Below are 26525 nucleotides of genomic sequence, written 5' to 3'. Positions count from 1 at the left end.
AGGTACGCTCGATAATTTTGTCATCCGCTCAATATCAGCAGCTGACCGAGAACTTGCTCTTTCTGAGCGACGCACTGCGAGACGCCACTCTGTGGAACAATGTAAAACCAAGCGATCATCCCTCGGAGGCATACAATATGCTGTTTTCCCCCCCCACCCTCACCAGCCACGATTTATGACCACGAGGGGCATGAGGTACCCCTAAATGAGAGCATTCCACTTCTCTTTCGGGATCCACCTCAGCAGATTCCAATGATAGAACCATAAGCGCCTTAACAACCCCGCGCGCCTTACAACCCCGCGTAACTCTATTTCTAACTCTGATGTACAGATCCTGCCTGACACCTTATCTTCGCAACCAGGTAGCACCCATAACACTGTATTTGATGCACTACTGGAAATATCACCACCTCAGGCAGAATCTGTCCAAATTCCAAAACCAACCTTAAACGCCCCCCAAATCCGAGGTCAGCCACCAAAAAAGCGGAGGAGAAAGGGTTTAAGTAATCGGCCTGACAGACCAACAAGAGCAGGAATACTCACCTAAGTTTTGGGAAGAAAAACAGCCTTGCCCCACACATACCTGTACCTCCTGACTTTGTAATTCCCCCCATTCCCAAATTGAATGATCTAGTTCTCACCGATAACATGGGTCCACTGGAAAATGTATTCAAGTCACTGTTACTCCCTGTTGTCGAGACTTGAGAGAATAGCCACACAACTGGGTACTATAGAGCAGATATTGGTAGAGAATAAGCTTGTACCCAAAGATCAATCAAACCCTGCAATAATGCCCATACCATCTTCTAGAGCTACTCCCCAGATAGCTTCAAAACCCACAACTCCGCATAACCATAACCCTGTGAGATCTCAAATCCCAAAACCAACAGGGGAACATACTAAAATAATAGCGAGAGAGACCCGAGCTGGCGGAAAGTCAAAATCAAGTGAGAGCAAATGCGACAAAAGGGTCACATATAACACCAAATCACCCGATGACCGCTCTATTCCTCCATCATCAGCGATAAGACAGAACACTGGTAGGCGTAGGCAAATTCCCCCCCGAGGCGGACCCCTACGTCATAGTGTTAACCGGGGTCCCTGAAATATCTGACGGAAGCTTCGAAAATTATCAAGCCTTAAAGAACAAGACTATACTGGTTGCGAACCCACAGGCCATTACCTCCAAATCTAAATGGAGTAATTCTCCATGTTCGACGAGCAGGATGGCTGGAGAAGAGACCCAAAACAATTCCTGGTGACATAGTCATTATAAACTTCAGAGACCACAGGGCAGCTTGTTTCATTAAAGATTGGTACACGGGTGAAAATGAGGGTAGCATAGGGGCCAGAGAACTTGGCTATTTTTACCCGAAAGCCTTGGTGGGGGATCCTTCTGGGATTTCTAAACGGTATCATAGAACGGATACCTCAAATTTTCAACCGCACTTCCCTGTATCAAGACCCGGTCTGGCAAACTCCCCCTTCTCTATCCACCCCCAACGTCCTAGCTGGTCGCAGGTACCGCCTCTAGGCTGGTTCCAGCAACACAGCTTATCTGGTGGCTGGACCATTCCTACGCATCGCCCGCCCATTGGAGGGGCCCACTCAATACAAGTCTTTAAACGCAAAGTTGGTCTCTGAACAATCCATGTCCGTTTCTAGGGCACTGGCCTGCCATAAATCACCCCCAAACGTAAATGTCAGCCCTAATCTACTCCTCATGCCTACTATAGAGGCTTCTTTACTACCCCTGCAGCGTGAGACGACGGACAAATCCTCAGGTATTGTTCTAGCCGTCGAAGCAGCAGGTTTCGCTAGCACTGGTGAGGCCGTGGGTCCCGTAAAGCAGAGGTCCACGCATCTCTCCGTGATATTTTGGAATGGCCTTAGACTTAAGGTAGATTCACCCTCTTGGCTCTCTGAAATCCGGAAACATAATATCCTGTGCTTTCAGGAAACATGGTCCACTACCCAATTCCATCTTCAAGGGTATAAAACTTTTATTTGTCCTGCCCAACCCTCTACTTCCGATTTATCAAAAGGTGGTTTAGCAACTTATATCGCTAACGACCTTTCTATCAGTAACATACAGGTTGTAGTGAGTGGTCCAAACTTCCAAATATTAAAACTAATACTAAATATAAAAGCGGTTTACTATGTAGTCCATTTCCTGTCCTGGAGGAAATTCTCCGTCACCTACTGGTAGAACGAAAAAAAATAAGGAATAAACAATTTAATCTTATTTGGGGAGGGGACTTTAATGTTAGTCTCTGTAAGGACAGTGGCTCCAAAAAATGTGGATGAGGGGGGTTTAAATTTAACCCATGTTCCGCATTCCATTTTAGGTCTCCCCTTAATGGAAATCCTAGTGACTTTAGAACTCTGGTTTGCAAATGAGCTTGTTGTTCCCCCAGTAGCATTTTCTTCAACGTTTAGTGGAAGAGGCCATTCCTCCTTGATTGACTTCATCCTAGTTTCTCAAGTCTTGACAGACCAAATAGGTTGTTTTCTGACAGGCACTAACCCAACCAGTGATCATTTCCCAAACTCTATGACTATCATAGTGCCTGACTCCTGTACACTGGCAACTCCCCCTCCCTACTAACCCAAGATGCACTGAGTATGGGCAAATTAAATGGTTTCACCATAAAGTGGGAAACCGTGGATCCTGTTGCACTCACAGGCAGAGTTCTTAGTCGCACTCTACCACAAATAGAAACATGCCTCAATGCTGACTCTCCCCCTGATTAAAATTATAGATAGTTTCCTGACCATTACTAAAACAATTAATGACGAACTATTTAGTAAATTAAAGGGAACTAAGAAACCAAAAAAGGGCTGGTTCAATGCTGCCACAATTAGAAACAAATCAGAAATAGTCTGTCTTAGAAGGGAGTATAATCAGTCCCTAAAGCGCTGTAAGTTAGAGATCAAAAAACCTTATGGGAGACACTGCACAAAAGCTGCCTTGCAAGGGACTCCACCACTTTTTGGCGTACAGTTAAAACTCCCTTTTTTACCAATTCCTAATTTGAACCCGAGAATCTAGGTGGCAGTGGATGAGTGCACTTGGGTCACCCATTTTTCAGCTATTTTGGGGGGTACAGCTGCACCCACACAGGTACCTGCTGCACCTCGAGATGGAAGCAACCTCAGCTTCTCCCACGAGAAGGTAGTGACTGCACTAAAGTTATCGAAATGTGGGAAAGCCCCTGGCCCTGATGGGGTTCATCTTGACATATTTAGACATAATTTGGATTTGTGGTCCCCTATCCTCACTAGGGTCTTTAATGCAGTTAATGAAACAGGCCCAATTACCTCATGGAAATCCTCAATCCTTCTTCCAATTTTCAAGAAAGGGTACGAAATGACCCAGCCTGTTATCGACCCATTTCTTTATTAGATGCAACGGGTAAGGTCGCAGGGCGGCTAGTCCTCCAAAAACCTAATAGCTGGGCAGCCGAAAATCAATTCAATTTCAAATCTTTATTTCGATCGCATGATCATAAAAGATATACAAAATTACCACAAGTTAAAATTCCAGAGTATAGTAAGTCGTTAGTATTAAATACGTTGGAAATTTAAAAAGAGAATGATAATAAAAGGGGTGGCAGTGAGTCGAGGACTAAGAATTTTCAAGAGTCTCCAGCCATCTTTATCAGTCTGGTTCGGGTGTGCCACATTGCAGTTAGACATTTTGCCAAGGCAAACACAATTGGCGGCGATAAATCTGTCTTTAGAACTCTATATGCAGGTAAAAATGTTCTAAAACCCAGGTTTTTAAGAAGGGGGACGAGCCAAAATTTCCTGCTTTTCTGGTAGGCTCGACAGAAGAAAATCACATGCACGTTATTCTCCTTTGTATGGTCACATGCCGGGCACGTCTCTGTGGGAGACCGGCAGGACCATGCTTTGGTAAAGGACAATAAAGGGAGGGTCCCGTACCTCCATTGCAGGAATAGTTTTCTTGTTAGGACAGGGGTCATGCCATCCAAAACACTTTCAAGGTTGTACGAGTCTTTAGTTGTAATAAAGCAGTGTGTCAGAGATCCCTCTCGTGCACTATCCAGGGTTTGAAGAAGCATTTTGTCGTAGTATCCTCTGGACAGCGCTTTCCTTGGAATCCTGATACTTGTGCTTTCCCGGTCTGACCATAGTTCTGGTAGTCCAAGGGTCTCGCAAGTTCTCTTGATGTATTTTAACCAAGGGGTCTTGGTGGCATTAGGTAAGGATAAAAATTCCTGTAACTCAGATCTATAGGAGGGAAGATCTTGACTGCTCCAAAGACTGCGCCAAAATGTTAATGGTTTAAGGCCTAGTTCCTCCGTAATAGGCCTCAGACCCAGGTCCAGTCTCAAAGGCAGGAGTGGGGTGCTCAGGGGGAAGAGCTGTCGCCTGCCTCAGAAATTTATTCTCTGTGGTTAGCAAATTGGACGATGGAATGTGGCCCCACATCTCTCCCCCGTAAGTGACACCCCAATAGAGTATTTGGGGATAACTCTAAGCCAAAACCTCACGGGGGGGCACATCAGATAAAGGCGAACATGAAATTGGCCCAGAAGGAGGGTGGTATTATGAGAATTGCGACTAAGTCATCATATTGCCCTCTCAGCCCTGCTATTCAAATTTATAAAGCAGAGGTGCGGGGCTCTGCTTTATAAATTTGAATAGCAGGGCCGAGAGGGCGATATGATGACTTAGTCGCAATTCTCATAATACCACCCTCCTTCTGGGCCAATTTCATGTTCGCCTTTATCTGATGTGCCCCCCACGTGAGGTTTTGGCTTAGAGTTATCCCCAAATACTCTATCGTGTAAACCCTTTCCAAGTGCACTGTGCCAAACAAGGGGTTTAGATGCTTGGAGGACGTGGGGTTTAGGATTATGAATTTTGTTTTCTGCGGGTTAATTTCAAGTCCCCTTTCTGTGCAGAATTCCAGGAAACCGTCTAACACTCGCTGTATGCCCATCGGGGATTTGGACAGCAGCAGGGTGTCGTCCGCAAACATGATTGCGGGCACCCTGCTGCCGGTCAATTTTGGGGCGTCAATGTTTGCAATCCCCGCCAGGTGGGCTGAGACACCCAAATTTTTTTTTTTTTTAATTTTTTTTTTTTAGGCCCTGTGGTTCCTGTGGGTAGAAAAGGCTACATATAGATGACCAACATCAAGACTGTCTATATTGCCTTTATCCAGACCATTCTTCCAAGGATTGCAAGGTATGTTGTACCTTCTCCGCTAAAACCCTCCAAGATCGTGAGGGACACCTCTTAATCTGGCTTCAAAGGCTGAAAGATGGGGACCAGCTGGAATCTTCTGAAGAAAGTGGAGGATCTTCAGTTTCTTCTAAGACTTCTCAAAAAAGACCATGGGTGGCTTCTAGTGTCCCTTCGGCTCAGCCTCCTCAAAAGAAGACACAAAAGTAGCCTTCAGAGGTCCACTCCAGGCTCTTCCCTCGAAGGTGTCCTCTCAAGAAGTCCCCACCTTCAAGAAGCCTGCTTCTACTCCGAAGACATCGTCGACGACGACTTAAGCGGCGAGGAGAGCTGTGTCTACAGCATTATATGTATCTACGTCGACGACTACTGTTTCCAGGTGGATGGTAACGTCGTCATTGACTTTGTTGACTACTACTACTACCCCATCGTCGACCGCAGGTAATACCGTGTCGTCCACGATAAGCATCAAAAAGACGACGTCTAAGCAATCGTCGACGCTGCTCTCGACGACTAACACAACATTGTCGAAGTCTACGCCACTGTCGATGAGGACACTGTCGACGCAGATGCCGTCGACTAAGACAACGTCGACGAGATCTCCAGTATCGACGACGGCCTCGTCGACGATAACTCCACCGGCTACGACACCCGTCGGCGTTTCACCGTCGTCGACTACTCCGTCGACGACGATGGATCCAAGTGTCGAGCACATATGTGCATCTGAAAATTACAAAAAAGACACTGACGCTGGCTCTAACATTGCCATCGCCTAGCAGCGTCTAGCCATTGCCTCCAGCATGTCTTCTTGAAGAGGAGGATTCAGATGACTGGGACATGTTCCAAACTGCGACAAGCCCCTCTGAACTTAATGTGAAATATCAGGAGACCTCAGATGAGGAAGAACAGGAGGAAGAATTTCATCCGCCTCTTCCACCAATGGCTTGCCTTCCAGCCTCTTTAGTCTCGGACTTGCAGTACCTCATTACTGATTACAAACAAAGGTTTCCAAAGTCTCCTATACCTCAAACCCTCGGCAGTATCTCTCACCAAGACCACGGCCTCCATCTTTAAATGTGCAGCCGGATCCGGTCAATGTGTCACATGCTCCGTCTACTGATGAAGACGAGGAACAGGACCAACATGAAGAGGGAGAGCTTCAAGACAGTCATCCCATTCATCGTGGTTAGACTGAGTGTCATTCCCTGATTTGCTTCTTCAGTACCTGCACAAGCGGACTTGCCACCCGGAGACATCGGAGGGTTTCATAATGTCGTGGAGAGGGCAGCTCAACGTTTTCAAATACCTATGGTTTCTCTCCAGCAGGACTGCTTATTATATGATTTTAAGGAGCCTTTCAAAAAATCCCTCCTCAGTACCTCCGGTGTTAACTCACTTGGATAAGAAATACAGGGCACCTGATTCTGCGCCGGCTTACTTAATAGGACATCCCAAGCCGGACTCAGTAATTACACAGGCGGCTCAGAAGAAGTCAAAACATCCTTCTGCCCCTTTAACAGCTCTGCCGGATAAAGAAGGCCGAAGGTTAGACAACATTGGAAAGTGTTTTTCATCTATGTCTGCATTGACAGTAAAGGCGTCCAATGCCTTCGCGCTTTTGGGGCTTTTAAAATGGACAGTTATGGGCAGACATAGCCCCACATCTAGCGGCCTTACCTGATGAATCAAAGGAAGAGGCAAAGATATGCCTTATGATGGCCAATTTCTCTTCGGATCGCAAATTGATGAGACCCTCCAGAGTATAAGGAAGGATACGGGCCCTGCCAGAGCATTGGGGACTCTACAATTCAAAAGTCGGTCCTTTCGTGGCTCAAGAGGGCGAGGACAGTCCTCTTTTAAAGGGGATTACCAATATCGGTCATCATACACTTCTGGGCAGCAACATCGGCCACGGTATCAGCAGCGCCAGCAGCAGCACCAGCAATCCTCTTATGGCAAAACTTCCTTTTGTGGTAAAGGCCAATGAAAAGGCAACGCTCATAGACAATGACTTTTGAGCTGCCGGGCGCTCAATGAGAAAATTGAAAAGGGAAGAAATGCAGGCACAGGGACGAAGGATCTTCTGGAGCAACCAGCACTTCGAGGGGTAAGTTGGGAACTTGGAGGGTAGGTAGGCACCCAGGAGTTGGGCAGAGGGGGCTGTGGGGCGCAGGGTGCAGGGGTGTCTTGAGGTGTGGAAATCGTACCCCCTGTGGTCGCGGTCGGAGGAGTCCTCTGTCCTGAGGCTGCAGGCGGCGTCGAGGAGGGTCTTTGGGCACTGGACTTCGGGTCCCTGTCGCCAGGGGGACGTCCTTGTGGTCCTGGATCACTCCCGGGCTCGGCGAGTGCAGAGTGGGTTGGTCCGGAGCTTCTTGGCTGGCACCATGGGTGTTGCAGCAGAGCCTCTACTGATGGGAGTCCCAGGCTTTAAGAGGGTCAAGGCAGGCAGATCGTCCGGGTGTCCCAAGGTTGCTGTCCGCAGGAGTCACTGGGATTTAGGCAGGAGCAGGTTCCAGGATCGACAGGTTGGTAGGGCTGGGGCCAAGTCAGTTGTTGTCGTCCTGTTAGCAGCTGCACGGCGGGTCTTCTTGATCTTCTTCTTCTTTTAAAAAAAAAAAAAGTTAATTCTGGAGGCAAGATGGCCGCGGGTGGGTTGTGGTGAGCAGTCGCACCAAAACCTCTCTCCCATCTGGTCGCTATAACATGGAATAGCTGGGCGCTACAATGAGAGTGCTGGACCTTCCGGATGGCCGCTGAACTTGTTCATATGAGAGTCTGAGTCAGTACTCAGAAGTGCATGGTATTCAATCCTGGTTACGGTTCGGCTCATGGTCAGCCGATTACCAGCCGGCTTGGAAGTGAAGTGAAGTGCTGACTGAATTTGGCAGGCTTACACGGAATTTGAAAGCTCTCACAGGTAGCCTACTGCGGCAAATTAAGTACATTTCAGCACGAGGTCTCAAAGATCTAAGTGACTCGTGGCGCGCTAAAATGTCACTAAGATCTGCGAAGATTAAGACTAAGGAAGGGGTGGAGATCGGCAAATCAATCCCTGCTGTACCGGAGACACCCGTTGCACCGAAGGCACAAATGCTGGCGAAGAATCCGGGTGCTATTAAGAAGACGACAGCGCCTCCTATAAGAGAGAAACCGGACCCAAAAGGAAAAGCACTGGGCGGAGAGGAGTGCGCTACGGGAAAAGGGCGCACTAAAGTAGTGGAAAAGCCTGCGATCCTTGGGAAGGACAAAGGAACCCCCCTTAGGCAACCCACCTTACCGGAAGCGTTTACTCGCCCGGTCAGCACGGAGACGGCGGCCTTGGCAGCAGGACCCCCTGGTGATGCAGAAGCGGACTCTGGAGCAAGTCAGAGGAGCGTCCTCGGACGCAGCGGCAGCAACGGGAGCGGGAGACGTGACAGGCGCCGGGTTAGAAGCCGCGCTAGCTGTTGGTAAGCAACCACTTTCGGTGAGCCCCGAGCAGAGCGCTGTCAGGAGCACAGAGGAGAAGGCTCATGAGAATGCGGGACAGAGGGCTGCGAGTGCTGCCGAGCAGAGAGGGGTGGAGGCAACTCCGCAGAGGACGGTTACTCTGGATAAGGAAAGCGGTAAGGGGGAGTCAAGGGGGCAAGAAAATGCAGATATGTTGCAGGCAATCATGCAGGTGGAAGCAGAACTTTTGACTAATTCTCCAATTCCCACATGGGGAAGCTCGATAAGCCTAGCATCAGGAAAAGTAGAAGATGGACACCCCAGGGGGAAAGAAGACGTAGGCTCACTGGAGGGGGAGCATTTCTACTCAGTGAATGAGGATTCCGATGGTATACAACAAGAGGGGGAGACAACAGATGAAGAGGTGGAAGAAGAGGCAGAGAAGGAGGAGGAGGACGAGGACGAAGAAGGATCATTGTCAGCATCTACCTCCTCATGAACTGACCTAGGCAAAGATACTACACAAAGAAGGAAACAGATAAGGCGCTGCAGGTATGAAAAATCACCCACAAGAGGCGCTGAGAGGAAGTTGGTTTGGGACTATTCGGCAACATCACAGACATATCAGGAAGAGCATGAAATTGGTTCAAGGCAAGACGATGCACTAGGAATGGTATTCAACATGTTGAAACAAATACAATCTGAAGCAAGATCTACAAGTCGTAAGACAAGACTTTAAGAAGATTCAAACGACGCTCCGGAAAACAAACAAACTAGATGAAGGTCTGTCGGGGAGAGTTGCGGAGGTGGAGGAAAGAACAGGCGAAATGGAGGATGATTTTCGTAGCTTTAGCGAATTTAAAACACAACAGGAAAGGAGGGCAGACGATTTTCTTTGGAAGATGGAAGATTTCGAAAATCGTCAGAGACGCAACAATGTTCGCATTCTGGGGGTGGAAGAAGGGCTCGAAGGGCAGGACCCTAGGGGGTTCATTGTCAAACTACTAAAGGGTGCTTTTCCTGAGTCCCAGTGGCAGTGGGAGGCAGAGATCCAGAGGGCGCATAGATTCCCCTTTGTCCAGCGTAAGACATACGGAGCCGAAGGAGGCTCGAAAGCGCCACTCCCAAGAGCAATATTAGTGTACGTCGGTAATTTTCTGTTCCGAGAAGAAATTATTCAGAAAATCAGACCTGACAGCAAAAGAACGGTGGAGGGGGTTACCTTCTTTTCGAGACCAGACTTCTGTCATGTGACAGTTGAAAGGAGATGGAGGCTTAGAAGTATGATCCCGCAGTTTCAGGCTGTAGGTTCAGAGGCGTATTTGTTATTCCCAGCTAGACTAAAAGTGATTACAAAAGGCAGAGTCAGGATGTTTATGTCGGAAGTGAAAGCACAGGAGTTTATACAAGAATTGGGAAGGGAGAAGAAATAAGGGGCTGATCTCTGCTGATCTCTGCTAAACCGGTTGAAGGTTTTCTCAAAGTAAATTTATGGTCCCTTGAGGAGAAATGCAGTTGGTAGAAAGGGGGGGGGGGCACTAGAGAAGATGGGAGAGGGGTGCGACTAACACAACCAGGAAGTGACCACACATAGGTCATTGCTGACCTATTTGCCTGTAGGGAGGGGGATGGGGAGGAAAGGGGGGGGAGGAAAGGGGGGGGGAGGGAAGGGAGGGGGTGGGAGGAAAAAACTCAGTGGAAGGGTATGGTTTGGTTAGGCTTTGTAGCACACATTGATTGCATATATAGTTTGGTGTTTATTTTTTTTGAGTAAAGAAGGGAGGAGAAAGAGTGGAAGAAGATATAAGATGGCTAAAGAAGTAGCTGGTTCACGAAGAAATGTTTTTTTTTTTAACCATAATATACAATGTCATGTAAGTTAGCTTCTATAAATGTATGTGGGTTAAACGATCCAAGGAAAAGGGCGAATGTAGCGGCGTACATTAGAACTCTACAAGTAGACTTAGTATGCTTACAGGAAACGCATATAGAGGAAAAGCATATATTTGTAATGATTCAACTGGGCTTTGATGTACTGGCAGCTAGTAGGCAAGGATCTAGGACAAGAGGAGTTGCAATCTTGGGGAAAAGAAGAGATGCGGTAGTTAAAAGAAAAAAAGATCAATGGGGGAGATGGGCCATCGCGGAACTATGTTTTAAAGGATTCAGGCTAACATTAGTAACAGTATATGGATCTACTGAGGATGATCCGGAGATTTGGCAATTTTGTAGATACAGAATTAGCACAGTGGCCTGAACCAGTGATATGCTGTGGTGATTTTAACTTGCATGACCCCACAAGTTCATTCATGAATACAGGAGGGGTGTACAGGGGTAGAAAGAGAAAGGTAAATAGGGCTATCGCTAACATGGTCAACAATAATCTTTTGGTAGATCCCTGGGCGATGCAACATCCACTGTTAGATAGTAGTACTTTTTTTTCTGCACCACATCATGTGTTGGTAAGATTAGACTATTTTTTAGTTTCAAGGTCTTTGATTTCGGAGACACAAATTGAAAAACTACCAAGGACTATCTCCGATCATAGTCCATTAGTATTGACAGTGAAGGTTCCGCAATCACAGAATAAGAGGTCAACATGGACTTTTGAGAGGAGTCTTCTCCAAGATGTCGAATATAGGAAGCACATGGAGGGATGGATTAGGTCGTTTTGGGAAATTAACCATGGTACTGCCTCTATAGGGCAAACTTGGGATTGCTTCAAAGCTGGGGTTAGAGGAGAAACATTGTGTTATGTTTTGACAAGACGCGAGAAGGAGAGGTTAACTGAAACCATCCGACAAAAGCTGGATATAGAGGAAGGAAAATTAGTTGCTGCAATAGAATCTAAATCCAGTTTGGAACATATACTATTAAACTTGGTAGAATTGAAGGCAGAAGCTGTGGAGAGCTTCTCTAGAAAGTTGCTGAAAAATACTTAGCTAAAAAAGAAGAAGCCTATGAGTGCAGCGAGAAAGTGGGACATATCCTTGCGATTAAAGTTAGACAGCAGAGGGCAGCTGCAGAGATAAAGGAGATATTGGATCCACTGGGTGTTATGGTTACAGACCCGGATAGGATAAGAGATGTTTTTAGAATATTCTATGAAAAATTGTATGCACGGGAAGACACAGGGGGAATAGCGGAAATTAGTGACTATCTTAAGGATATAGTCCCAGCATCTAGCTCAAGGGAGGAAGGAGAAATGTTAGAATCTAACCTAGGCTTGGAGGAATTTATTGAGGCATTAAGCAGTTTACCATCAGGAAAGGCATCAGGGCCCGACCAAATTCCGGTCGAGTTTTATAAAATATTTCGCGATTGTTTGTTTGTTGATTTACATGTTTGAAGTTATGTTATATGTACAACAAGGGGGGCAGCCACCAGATTCATGGGGAGGGGCTGATATAATTGTCATAGCTAAAAAAGGGAAGCCCTTAACTCTCCCGGGATCATATAGGCCAATCACACTGATGAACTCAGACGTTAAGGTATATTCTAAGATGCTGGCAAAGAGATTAGCAGGTTGCATTGAACATTTGGTGAGTCCATCACAGCATGGCTTTATACCTGGGAAGGGTACTACACAGCATATTAGGACAGTGATTACTATGCTGGATGCTGCAGAGGTCACAGGCGACCCTATTTCAGCACTCTTTTTAGATGCCGAGAAGGCTTTTGATGGGGTCGCCTGGGAATATCTGTGGGAAGTTATGAAGTGGTGTGGTATCGGGCCAGGTTATATACTTGCCATACAGGCCCTATATAGAGATCCGGTTGCAAAAATCTGAGTAAATGGAGGGCATTCAGATTTAGTGCATATACAAAGAGGGACTCGGCAGGGATGTCCGTCTTCCCCATTGCTTTTTGCCCTATACATAGAGCCACTACTCCGCAAATTAGAGGCAAATCCGGTAATTCGGTCTATGTCATTAAATGGTTGCACTATGAAAACTCTCGCCTACGCTGATGACGTGGCTATACTGACTCCGAACCCGGATACAGCTATAGGGGGGAGTAGAAGTAGAGGCGCATGGCTTTGGGCGGGTCTCAGGATATAGCCTAAACAAAACCAAAACTCAGATTATCATGAATAGGTTTGCAAGTAGTCAGGACAACAGAGTGGTCAACAGCGCAATATATTTAGGGATCGATATTTCTGCAAATTTGGATAAGTTAGTCGAGCGTAATATGGAGCCACTGATAGTAAAGGTAAAAAGTGACCTGGAAAGGATAAACAACCTGCACCTTTCTTTGGTTGGATGCACGAATGTGTTGAAAATGATGGTCCTACCTAAATTTTTGTACCTATTTAGGTCAATACCCTTAATTTTTGAGAACAAATGGTTTAACATGTTGGAAAGTATGGCTAATAGATTTATTTGGGCCCAAAGAAAAACCCGTAGAGCCTATAAATTCATGACTTTGCCAAGGGATAGAGGGAGTTGGGGTGCACCTGATTTTAGACTATATTATTTGGCTGCTGCTCTCCAATATATGCAGGGACTAATAGGAGGAGGCGGGGGCTATCAAAGACTATTAATATGTCAATTGAAGCTTATACACTGGTATTAGGGCAAAATACAGAAAACTGTTTTCTGTACTTTACGGATTTGGGCTTTCTTAGAAGACAGACATATAAGACTCTTAGGGCGGCATTAAAAATCTGGAGCTCCTTTCTGAAAAAGACTGGTATGGGTAGATTCAATAGGTACACTAAAATTTATAAAAATAAGTCATTCCCTGAAGAAATCTTTGCTGATTCTGTAATGGCGGGTTGTGAAGACAAAGGGATACATCAAATTGGGGACCTAATAAATTCAGAGACGATTGTACAATTTGAGGATCTGGTAAATGTATATAAAATAAATAGAAGGGACTTTTTTAAATACCTTCAGATTAGGAGTTTTTTAAGAAATAAACAAGGAGGGCCGTTGGGTTTTCAACCCAATGAATTGATGGAAGGGATAACTACGGGGGAGGAATATTCTATTAGGTTGATCTATGCTGCGTTGGCAAAAAATAAACCAGATGATCTGAACAAGCATAGGGATAAATGGGGGGAGAGAATAGAGGCTACTCCCGAATCCTTCAATGAATCTCTGGAACGAGGTCGGACAATGCTCTGCTCTGCTCTGCCCCCTTGCAATCCCAACATTACAAAACATTGTTCTCGCTGTACCACACTCCAGCTAGGATTGCAAAATGGGGGGGTACCGAGGGTATTACCTGCCCCAGATGTAATTCCTCTGAGGCAGATATTGTCCACATGTTTGCTACATGCCCCCAGTTATATACTGTAGTTAAGGATATTGAGCATTTCTTAGGCAACTCACTAAGGATAAAGATAACTCTTACAGTAAGCCTAATTATGCTGGGAGTCGATGCGGGAAATGTCCAAATGGATACTAACGATGCAATGTGTTCGAGGCATGTGGGCTGCTAAATTCATATCTTAGCATTAGATCGCCGCCTAGTGTTGGGCTCGGATGATTGCACATTGTTGTCCTGGAAGGGTCTTCGAAGTATCCTGAGATAGGTGGCTCCTCCCCTGGACTACAGTGCGCATGGGCATCGGCTCCATCCCCAGATTGTTTTTTTCCGCCATTGGGTTCGGATGTGGTCTCGACGTCTTACTGTCGGAACCAAGAAAACCTAACTTTTAGCGGCCAAAAGGCCTCGATTTTCTTGCGTCGGTATTGTCTGCGCACGGTCTCGAGTCTTCCGTCTCTTGGAGCCGGAATAAGCGGAGTTTTCTTCGCTCTCTGAACTTTGAGGCCTTCTCATCGCGACACGACTGCAAGCCTTTACGAACATGGAGCGGAGCCCGTTTAAGTACTGCCCGCTCTGTGGGTCCAAGTACCCACACATCGATCTACACCCCGTGTGTAACAAGTGCCTTTCGCCGGACCACGACGACGGCAAGTGCAAGGCCTGTGCACAGTTCCGCTCCAAGAAAACTCTCAAGCTTCGACGCGCGGTGCGCTTGGAAGCTAGGCAAGCGGCCCCGGATCCGGAGAACATCTTCGGCGACCAGGAAGAAGAGGTCCAGGGTCACCATCTACAAATCTCCCCACCAGAGACGGAGGTCGAGGCCGATCCGGGAGACGACGACTGAGTCGCGGGTCAAGACCTCGAATACGTCGAAGAGGTAGGAGACGACGATGAGATTTATGGGGCCGCGGCAGACAGCTCGGGGGACGAGCTCTGCCCCGAAGGTTACGAAGATACCGACCGGGACACGGGATCGCCTGTCGGCCTTACCCAAGACCCGTTGCCGCAAGCCACAGCCCCGCCTTCAGGCCCGGCTACGGACTCACTTGCTGGGCACGCTGTTTCGAAACCGAAACTGAAACCATCTGGATCGTCGACACCTAAAATGGCCGACCCGAAAACGAAACTGAAACCTAAGGACTCGAGTGTCCCTAAGATGGCTGCCGTGCCGGTGAAGAAAACGGTGCCCGTCACCCCATCGGCTTCTGCGGACCGGAGGTCGACGGAGCCGAAGAAGTCTGTCGATTCCGATGCTCCAAACTCGAAACCGACGCCCGAGGAGGGGGCCTCCAAGAAAGATGGTCGGCACGGATCAGCGGCTACGACGCCGTCCAAGCCCGCCAAGGTCGGCTCCAAAGAGGCTACGCACAAGAAGTCTGCGCCCCGGCCTCAAGAATCGGAGGTGCCGAAGACGGGTTCCGCGCCCAAAGCGCACAAGGCCCACAAAGACGTCGGATCCGAGGGACCGATCAAAGCATCCTTGTCGGCGACGAAACCCACTGGAAGTGTGCCGTCCCCCATTGCGGAGTCACTGCAGAGAATCAGGGAGAAAGCCTTTGCCCCATCGGCTCCGATACCATCGCCGCAGCCGCAAAAGGACACTCCGGCAAAGCCTTCTGGAAAACTCCTCTTTCTCTTGCCACCTAAGGAGGCGCCGAAAGCGTTTTCAACAAAATCGGCTCCGAAACAGGTTTCTTCGCCGGCTGGCCCTCTTCCACGTCGGGTACTCGAATCGGAAGACGATTCAGAGCATTTCATCGATGCTGCCACAGGCAAGCTGACACTCTATAAAAGGAAAATCACTTCGGAGCCAGTGGACTCCTACATCATCCCACTGAAGAAAAAGAGGGTGCCCCTTGACGCCTCAGGCCTCACGGAACCAATCCAGCCTCCTCCAAGACGGAGCCCTACTCCCTCCCCAGAGCACTCTGTGGGTGAGGGGTATGATGAGGATGAGCAGTACAATTTCCCTATCGATGAACCTGATGTACAACCGGATTCATACGATGACACTGGTGACCAGAACACCCAAGGTGTGGGCCAAGACCCGCAGCTCTTTAATGCACGTGCATCCCCGACTGAGGACTCAGCAGGCTTTCATGCACTACTTGAAAGGGCGGCAGCCAATCATGATGTGGACATGCATGCCGACCCGGTTGAGGAAGACTTCCTTTTCGACACCTTTGCAATCTCTGAAAGGACAGTAAAAACACTTCCTATGCTAAAAGGTGTCCTCAAACATGCTGGGGACATTTTTAAGGAGCCTACAAGAGCGAGAGTGGTCAACCCTCGCATTGAAAAGAAGTACAGGCCGGCACCTGCGGACCCCGCCTACATCCGGGGACAATTGCCACTGGACTCTCTTGTGGTTGCCAATGCCAGGAAACGTGCCAACTCCCAGACAACGGGTGAAGCTCCTCCCCCCGGATAAAGAGTCCAAAGTGCTAGAGGCAGGGGGCAAAAGAGTAGCTGCACAGGCAGCAAACTTTTGGCGCATCGCCAATACACAAGCGCTCCTGGCGCGTTACGATAGGGCGCACTACGACACCCTAGAACAGGTTGTACAACACCTGCCTCCACAGTTCCAGGAAGCCACACAACTGCTCATTAACGAGGGGAAGCTCATCTCAAACGCAGCCATCAAGTGTGCGCTTGACGCTGCGGATACAGCTGCTAGGGCTGTCAACACTAGTGTTATGCTAAGACGACAGGCGTGGCTACGCATCTCAGGCTTTAAACCGGATATTCAGACAACAATTCTTAATCAGCCGGTCAATCCTGATAGTCTGTTTGGTCCAGATGTTGACACCACCCTAGAGAAAATAAAAAAAGACACGGAAACTGCTAAATCCATGGGGGCCCTGCAGTCACAACAGTTTCGTGGCAGCAATTTTCGTCGCTCAGACGCACGTGGGGTCACCAGAGGACAAATGGGTCAACAATCCCAGTTCTCGAAAGGTGGGGCACAATCCTCTTTCACAAAACAGAACAAGGGAGGTTACAGAAATAACAGCAACAGAGGTCGCGGCAGAGGAAACAACAACCCCCGCTCCTCTACTCCAAGCAAACAGTGACTCTCTGTCACTGCCCCCCGACCACCTAACACCTGTCGGGGGGAGACTGCAGCAGTTCCTGCCCGTCTGGAAAAACATCACCACAGACAGGTGGGTGCGACAACTAGTCCAGTATGGTTATTGCCTAGAATTAAAGTCCACTCCACCCAACATCCCGCCAAGGCAAAGGCCTATGTCCGCAGAGCACTTGCTCTTATTGCAGCAGGAAGTAGTGGTGATGCTGCAAAAGGGAGCAATCGAGCAAGTGCCGGTGGGAGAGGAAGGCACGGGGGTATACTCCCTGTACTTCCTTATTCCAAAGAAGGACGGATCTCTCAGACCCATTCTAGATCTACGCCCCCTCAACCTCTACATACTATCAGAACATTTCCACATGCTTACGCTGCAACAGATTCTTCCCTTGCTAAACCAAGGGGACTTCTTAGCAACCTTGGATCTCAAGGATGCGTATTTCCATATTCCACTACACCCGTCACACAGGAAATACCTCAGGTTCACTATTCAAGGAAAACACTATCAGTTCAAGGTCCTACCCTTCGGAGTCACAACAGCCCCGAGGGTGTTCACCAAGTGTCTGGCGACAGTAGCGGCGCACCTCAGGAGGCAGAACATCCATGTCTACCCCTACCTAGACGACTGGCTCGTACAAGCCAAGTCAGAGCAGCAGTGCGCCGCGGACATGTCAACTACAATTCACCTTCTTCACGATCTGGGTTTCTCCCTAAACTACCCGAAATCGCATCTTCAGCCGGCACATGTCCGGCAGTTCCTAGGTGCAACGATCAACACCCTGACGGCCATGGCTCAGCCAAACCAAGTCAGGATAGACAGCATTCAGGCCCTGATCCAAAGATTCACGCCACAACACTCGCTGCCAGCGAGAGTGTTCATGCAGTTGATAGGCATGATGGCCTCCTGCATCTTCATTGTCCCTCACGCACGTCTACACATGCGCCCGCTCCAGGAGTGCTTAGCGAATCAGTGGACACAGGCTCGTGGCCAATTGACAGACCTAGTGTTGGTTACCAGTCGGGCATACGACTCTCTGCATTGGTGGACTCCACACAACCTTTGCAAGGGCCGACTGTTCCAAGAGCCTGTGCCGCAGATTGTCCTGACAACGGACGCATCTCTCCGGGGATGGGGAGCTCATGTGCTCGACTATACGGTGCAGGGACTATGGACAACGCAACAACAGAAGATGCACATCAACTATCTGGAACTGATGGCAATCTTCATGGCGCTCAAGTCCTTCATTGTACATCTGTGCAACAAGGTCGTGCTAGTCCGGACGGACAACATGACCGCGATGTACTACATCCAAAAGCAGGGAGGCACCCACTCGCCACAGCTGTCTCACCTGGCTCAGAGCATGTGGAAGTGGGCCATTCAGAGGAACATTTTCCTCATGGCAGAACACCTCCCAGGGAAGGACAATCAGATGGCGGATCTGCTCAGCAGGTACAGCCATCAAATGCACGAGTGGGAGTTACACCCATCTGTCCTCCACCCGTACTTCCAGCAGTGGGGTCATCCGGAGATAGACCTGTTTGCCACAAAAGAGAACGCAAAATGCCAACTCTTTGCCGCCAGGTTCCCCCACCCACAGTCGCAGGGGAATGCGATATGGATGAACTGGTCAGGCAAATTTGCGTACGCTTTTCCGCCAACCCCCCTAATACCGCTGGTCGCAAGAAAACTAAGGCAACACGAGATGACCCTCATCCTAGTTGCTCCAACGTGGGCGCGCCAGGCTTGGTACACCACGTTCCTCGAACTCTCAGTGGTACCGCATCAAAGACTGCGCCTCACGCCCAGTCTTTTGACGCAGAACCATGGAGAAATTCAGCATCCAGATCCGCAACAGCTCAACCTGGCGATCTGGCTCCTGAAGTCCTAGAGTTTGGGTACCTTAACCTACCTCCAGAATGCATGAGCATCATCAAGGAGGCGAGGAAACCAACTACTAGAGCATGCTATGCTGCTAAGTGGAAGCGTTTTGTCATCTACTGTACATCCAATGACATCAACCCACTAGATGCATCTATCCCCAACATCATCTGCTATCTGTTGCATCTCTACAAGTGCAATCTGGCGTACACTTCCATTAGGATACATCTATCCGCCATAGCGGCTTATCTTCAGAACAGGCAGCACCTCTCTGTCTTCAGAGTGCCCGCCATTAAAGCCTTCCTTGAAGGTCTGAAAAGAGTCATTCCCCCAAGGACACCACCAGCTCCGGTGTGGAACCTCAACGTCGTTCTCACCAGACTGATGGGACCACCATTTGAGCCACTGCACTCGTGTGAGCTCCAATTCCTTACGTGGAAAGTGGCCTTTCTTATAGCTATTACGTCTCTGAGGCGTGTCAGTGAGCTGCAAGCGCTCACAATACAAGAGCCATTCATTCAAATTCACCCAAATAGGGTAGTGCTACGCACTAACCCTAAATTCCTTCCTAAGGTGGTGTCAGTTTCATCTAAACCAGACCATTGACTTACCAGCATTCTTTCAAAACCCGCAAACGGTGGCGGAAAGGATGCTCCATACCTTAGATGTACGAAGGGCGTTGATGTACTACATAGACAGGACACAACACTTTCGAAAAACAAAACAACTCTTTGTTGCCTTCGCACCACAACACAAAGGCAACCCAATCTCCAAGGCAGGGATAGCCAGGTGGATTGTTAAGTGCATCCAGATGTGTTATCAAAAAGCAAAGCGCACTTTAACAATACCCCCCAGAGCGCACCCCACACGCAAACTGGGGGCATCCATGGCTTTCCTGGGGAACATTCCTTTAGAGGACATTTGCAGAGCAGCCACGTGGGTCACACCACACACCTTCACAAAACACTACTGTGTTGATGTGCATTCCAAACAGCAAGCTGCTGTAGGACAGGCTGTTCTCAAAACACTTTTTCAGGTTTCTGCAGCTGGCACGGGCAACCGCCGCTGATGGAGGGACTGCTATGTATTCTATGCTAAGATATGAATTTAGCAGCCCACATGCCTCGAACTGAATATGCTACTTACCAGTATGCATCTGTTCTTGGCATGTAGGGCTGCTAACATTCATATCGCCCGCCCTCCTCCCCGGTGCCTGTCGCAGCTGCAGATATACTATTGTATTTATTCATTAGCATGGATATCCTTTACACTTTTCACTCCATCTTCTGCCACAATGGCGAAAAACAATCTGGGGATGGAGCCGATGCCCATGCGCACTGTAGTCCAGGGGAGGAGCCACCTATCTCAGGATACTTCGAAGACTCTTCCAGGACAACAATGTGCAATCATCCGAGCCCAACACTAGGCGGCGATCTAATGCTAAGATATGAATGTTAGCAGCCCTACATGCCAAGAACAGATGCATACTGGTAAGTAGCATATTCATTCTCTTTATGGTAGCTGCTGTCTTTAGATTAATGTTAGCCAGAGTATGGCTGGATAAGAGCCCCCCATCCATGCAAGTATGGTTATCAAATCTTATTGCCATTCATAATTTAGAAAAACACGTATACGCAAGAAAAGGTAGGGTGGGGAGAGCGCTAGGTATCAAAATTTGGGGTCCTTTGGAGAAGTGGAGAACAGGGATAGGCTGATAGGATGGGCTGATGATTTACTAATTTGTTCTCATAAATGTGGCAATGTGATATTTTGGTACCTTGATGTATTGGTTGTTTTTCTCCTGAGCTTATTTTTGTTTCAATTTAGGTTTCCCTTTTACTATTGTGAGATGAACAAATGTAAGAAGAAAATTTGTATTCTTTTAAGATGTGTGCTTTGGTTTTGAAGTGTAAAATAAAAATATATTTAAAAAAAAAAGAGGGTCAAGGCAGGCAGGCCCTCGGTGTCCCAAGGTTGCTGTCTGCAGGAGTCGCCGGGATTAGGCAGGAGCAGGTTCCAGGATCGACAGGCTGGTAGGTCTGGGGCCAAGTCAGTTGTCGTCCTGTTAGCAGCTGCACGGCGGGTCTACTTCTTAATTTTCTTTCTTCTTTTCTTATCGGGATCCTAGGAAGGAAGGGTCAGGGAGCCCCTAAATACTGAATTTAGTGACGGTACGGCAAGGGCAGGTCCCTGTTCTGGGGTGGGTACACCCCCTAGCCTGCTCCTCTCCTGTGGGAGGGGGGCAGGAGGCTAGCTGTGATTGAGCAGGGCTCCCCATCTAAAAGATTCATGCTTCACCTCGTCTCCTCCACCTGAGGGGTGGAGTCGGCACAGGCTGGCACACCCCCCTTCCTGACTTAGTTTTTCCCACCAGTATTCCCTCCAGAGTGGGGGTCAGGACTGGTGGGGGCCAGTTGCTGGGTACAGCAAATGGTCTGGAGAAGCTCAGAGGCGTCATGCCTTTGAAGCTTCCCCCTGCCATCCTGGGGAAGGAGACCTAGCACCTCGCCCAGGATGTGCATTGTTGCAGGCCCAGGAGAGCGGGGTGGCTCTCCACCCAGGGGGCCAGCAACATGTCTGCTGTGTGGCAGCCTCTGCAGCCACTCAGCCCAGACGCGGACTGTAGGTTAGGGTTTCAGGGGGCATCTCTAAGGTGCCCTCTGGTGCATTTTACATTAAATCTCACACTGGCATCAGTGCGAGTTTAATGTGCTGAGAAGTTTGGTACCAAACTTGTCCGTCTTCAGTGTAGCCATTATGGTGCTGTGGAGTTCGTAATGACAACCTCTCAGCACCATATACTCTTAATGGCATGAATGAATGGTCCTGGGTACTGTAGGGGCTCAGGGCTCCTGCACCTGTACCCACACCTCTGGCATAGGGCACCCAGCCAGAGGGGTGACTGAAGTATGCCAGGACAGTGGGTTCTGTGGGCATGGCACACAGGTATGTGTGCCATGTCGACTCTTTGTTTAGTTCTGTACTTAGGCACTCAGCCTGCAAAGGCAGTGTGTGGGTGCCAGGGTACAGGGCCCCTGAGGGTGGCACAATAGGTGCTGCAGCCCTCAGGGGTCTTATCTGGTCACCATGCCCTGGGTACCTAGGGTACCATTTACTAGGGGCTGACAGGTGGCGAGAGATGCCAGTTGGGTTTTCAGTTTCGACACAGTTTTAGGGAAGGAACACAGGCCCTGAGTACCTGGTTGGCAGGAACCCAGGGCACACTCAAAGCACATCAGCAGTTCAGAAAAAAGTGGGGGCATACCAATGCAAGAAATATGGCACTTTCTCGCACACATGCAACCCTCCTGCCTCCCCTGGAAGGACTCATCTAATTCTCTCAGTGGTGCACTTACTTAGCAGGGTGCTTCCAAAAATCTGAGGGACTGGGGCTCCTTCCAGGCAAACTACCAAGGTGCAGACATTCACAATCTGCAAATTAAATATTCACATTCAACATCTTTAATTTGGAACGGGAGCCTACACCGTATTGCAGCCGCCGTATTGAAGAACTCGCCACCGCAGCCTGGCACGGACAGGAAGCCCGGCAACCTGTGTTTGGGCGGGGCTCAAAAAGACAGGAAGCCCCTCGCTCCTGGGCCCGTGAAGCCAGCCGGAAGCGAGCGTGTGAGCCAGCGGGGCTCCGGTGCTCGTGGAGAGCTCCGCCTGTTGCCGAGGTAGAGAGCCCTGTGGGCAGGTGCCTGTGACATGGGCGGGGCATGGAGCGCGTGGCAAGAACTGTCAGGGGCTGCCGTGAGGTGAGGGAGCCCCGTGTGTTACAACCGGTGTGAAGGAGCCCACCCTGCAGAGGCAAGTTATGCGAGATAGATAAAAAGCCAGCCACTGAGCAGCGTCCCCCCGGTGAGTGGGGTGTGAACCAAGGACAGAAGGGGGACAGGAGATGGGCACATCGCATGACTGTACGTGGTGAACGTGCACGTTCACATTTCCAGTCCGGCCTGCGCGTGCCCATCTGCTGTCTCCCTTGGGAGGCAAGTCAGCGACAATAGATTTCGCTGGCGACAGCGCTTTCGCGCTGCGTCACCAGGCGAGACCTAATGAAGGACACTGAGGTCGCCAAGTCCATGGGGCTTTGCAATTTCCATCTAATAGGGGATCCTTTTGTTGCTCCTTTTACAGGGGTGGCACCAAGAATGTTTCCACAGAGAATCTCTCCCCCTCTTACAAGGGCAACAACCGATCGCCCTCATCAAGAGGTTATTTTAGAGGTGGATTTAGAGCTAACCACGGCAGGGGAAGAGGCAGCGGCAACTAAAAACACACCTCTCCTGCAAACAGCAAACCGGGACTTCCTTCGGCTACCCCCGTTCATTCCACTCCTGTCTGGGAACCTCTCTTCCAAATCTGTCTCCCACTTCGACTGGCTCATAAAAGCCTGTTCGCAACAAAGCGGTCTACGTCACTCACAAAACAGCGCAGCTGCACCACGATCTTGGATTCACAGTGAATCTGTCCAAGTCCCATCTCCAACCATCCAACACACAAGCTTATTTGGGAGCCACTATAGATGCACAAAAGGCTCTGGCCTACCCCAATCCGGCCAGAATCAGCAACATGCAGACTCTACTATGTCACTTTTGGTCTCAACCCTCCTTGCCAGCTCAAGTGTTCATGCAGTTACATGGGATGATGGTGTCTTGCATGCTAATAGTCCCTTACGCAAGACTTCAAATGTGTCCCCTTCAGGAATGTTTAGCACATCAGTGGAACCAGGCTCAGGTATCGGATCTAGTGTTGAACAGCCGCACTCATTGCTCTCTCCAGTCTGGAATCCACAAAAACTTTCAAAAGGGCAGCCCTTCATCGACCCGGTTCCACAGACCGTGCTAACAGCAGACACATCGCACACTGGTTGGGAAGCTCATCTCCAAACGCACACAATTCAGGGCATGTGGAGCTTGCAGCAAAAGCAGCTTCACATAAATAGTCTGGAGCTTCTAGCGATTTTTCTAGCGCTCAAAGCCTTTCAAGTTCATCTAGTAGGCGAAGCTGTCCTGATACGTATAGACAACATGACAGCAATGTACTACATACAAAAACAGGGGGGGACACACTCTTCAGCTGTCACAACTAGCACCGAACATCTAGAGGTGGGCCATATGCCACACAATGTATCTCCTCTCAGCATTACTTCCAGGAGTAGACAATCAAATAGCAGATCTGCTCAGTCGTCAAAGACAACAGATCCATGAGTGGGAACTCCACCCTAGAGTTCTCCTCCCATTCTTTCAGATTTTGGGCTTCCCAGACATAGATCTGTTCGCCACACACCTAAACGCAAAATGCCCAAGCTTCTCATCCAGGTATCCACACCCATTGTCCAGATGCAATGCACTATGGATGAATTGGTCACGGATATTTGTCTATACTTTTCCGCCTCTCCCACTCATTCCATGAGTGGTTTGAATGCTCAGACAGGTGTCCCTGACACTAATCCTGGTTGCTCCCATATGGGCCCGTCAACCCGGGCTCACCACTGTGTTGGAGCTCTCTGGAGTTCCTCACCAAAAACTACATCTTACACCCAATCTCCTCATGCAGAGCTGTGGAGAGATAAGACATCCTTATCCCAGTAATCTCAACCTGCGATCTGACACCTGAAGTCTTAAAGTTTGGCTACCTCAATCTCCCACCAGACTGCATAAATATTATCAAAGAGGCTAGAAGTCCCATGTGCTCACCCGTACCCATACCTGTTGCAGTGATAGCTTACTTAGATGCATATACATGGACCTCTTTCTACTAATCTAACTTCATTATCACCCTCTGCTGGAAAACAATCTAACAATGGAGTCGATGTCCATGCGTCCGATCACCGAAAGGAGGAGTCACCTACCTCGTGACTGGGAAAGACTTCTTCGAAGGAAAACAAAGTGCAAACATCTGGACCCAGCGCTAGATGGCAGGCTAAGCAAAGCATGTGAATCTACAGCTCTACATGCCAAGAACAGATGCATACTGGGTAAGTAGCATTTTCCTTCTCCGCCCCACTTTGAAGCACAGATGTCCTACACCATTTTAACCATGTTCTGAAGGATCATGAAATCTGGCGACCTGCATCTTGAAGACCTTTCGGGACAGAGGAAAAAGTTGTGGCCTGAGGCTGTAACGTTACATCTTGATGTTCAAGATCAGAAGCCATATGTCCAGACTTAAAAAGGCTAATCGGGTTGTGGTTTGTGAGGCAGTATAGAACATATTTTAGTCCCCAGTATAGGTTGCTTTAACCTATATGCTTGGCCTGGTTGTTACCAGAGAGCCATCTTGTTCTTTACTTCTATGCTTACTTTTCCCCTTTGCTTTTAGGTGGTGAATGCTGTTAACTGCAGTTTGTGCTCTGCGGTCGGGGAAGAGTTTAATACTCTGAAACCACATTTATGGAACGCTGTGGATGAAGAGATTGGTCTCTCAGAGTGCGACATATACAGGTGAGAGATTGGTTTAGTCAGACTACTACCAAATGCACTACTGCGTGTGACTCCTGTCTTATTTTGATTTTGATTTGAAAAACGACTGATTTGTTTAGATTTGATATTTAAGTGTTAGCTGGTTGGCAGACATTTGGATTTTTCATAACATTCTGTGACCTTGTTTCTATTCTGTCTGTGGGTAGCCTCCACCCAGAAGTGGATCGGGAACTGTTTACGAAACTGTGAGAAAGTGCCTCTTTTGACATGGTAGGCCTACCCTTTTTGCCTGGACCTTGGTGTGGTATTGCCCCTATATGTCCCTAGTAAATGGTACCCTGGGTAACTTAGGCCTGGGATCTGAAGAGGGTACCCTGGGACATCCCTCACTGGGTCCATGCCACTGCCCTTACCACTTGCATGCCCCTGTGAGGAGAAAACCAACAGTTGACATGGCACTCTGCCTGCCAGCCAGCACTACCTGAAAGTATATGTAAGTCACCCCTCTAGCAGGCCTTACAGACCTACGGCAGGGTGCACTATACCCCAGGCGATGGCATATCTGAATGAGTAGATATGCCCCTACAATTCTTAAGCCAATTCTTAAACATTGTTGGTGCCAGTGAAGCCATAAGGAGTACATGGGCTAGAAACTCAACAACTCAAGTTCCCCAGCGCCATGAAGTGGTTATTAAACGTTCTGTAGGAAGCTGGTTCTCAATATGATATATCAAAATGAGATGTTCGAGGTATGTGGGCTGCTGAATTCATATCTATAGCATAGATCGCCGCCTAGTGTTGGGTCTGGATGATTGCACATTGTTGTCCTGGAAGAGTCTTCGAAGTATCACGAGATAGGTGGCTCCTCCCCTGGACTACAGTACTGTGCGCATGGGCATCGACTCCATCCCCAGATTGTTTTTTTCCGCCATTGGGTTCGGATGCATATTCGATAACTCCAGTTCGGAATCGTTATAGACTTTTCTTAGGGCCCGAAGGCCTTTTCCTATACCGTCGGTATTGTTTGCGTTTGGTGCCCAGCTCTGTTCTGGCTCAGTTCCCGAGTCGGACGTCCAGAGGAGTCGCGTGACTCTTCGGTGCTTGAGGCCCAGTCGACGCAACATGACTTCGACGACACATCATGGAACGGAGTCCGTTCAAGAAATGTCCCGTCTGCGGATCAAAGTATCCCCACATCGACATCCACCCGGTG

General features: G+C 48.7%; 1 protein-coding gene across 2 annotated transcripts in view; it reads left to right on the top strand.

Moving 5' to 3' along the window:
* MAF1 (MAF1 negative regulator of RNA polymerase III) overlaps positions 1 to 26525 on the top strand; it is a 230839-nt gene that overhangs the window by 111018 nt on the left and 93296 nt on the right. For both annotated transcript variants that reach the window (XR_013610438.1, XM_078686530.1), the window contains exon 5: positions 25212 to 25333. Coding sequence is in view for 1 of the 2 variants with exons in the window: in XM_078686530.1 (XP_078542656.1) it covers positions 25212 to 25333 (122 nt within the window). In the remaining variant the exon portion in view is untranslated. The remainder of the gene's footprint in view (positions 1 to 25211; positions 25334 to 26525) is intronic.

Source organism: Lissotriton helveticus, chromosome 4_1 (assembly GCF_964261635.1).
Source record: "Lissotriton helveticus chromosome 4_1, aLisHel1.1, whole genome shotgun sequence".
Lineage (NCBI taxonomy): Eukaryota > Metazoa > Chordata > Amphibia > Caudata > Salamandridae > Lissotriton > Lissotriton helveticus.
This window is presented reverse-complemented; position numbering and strand designations above follow the sequence as displayed.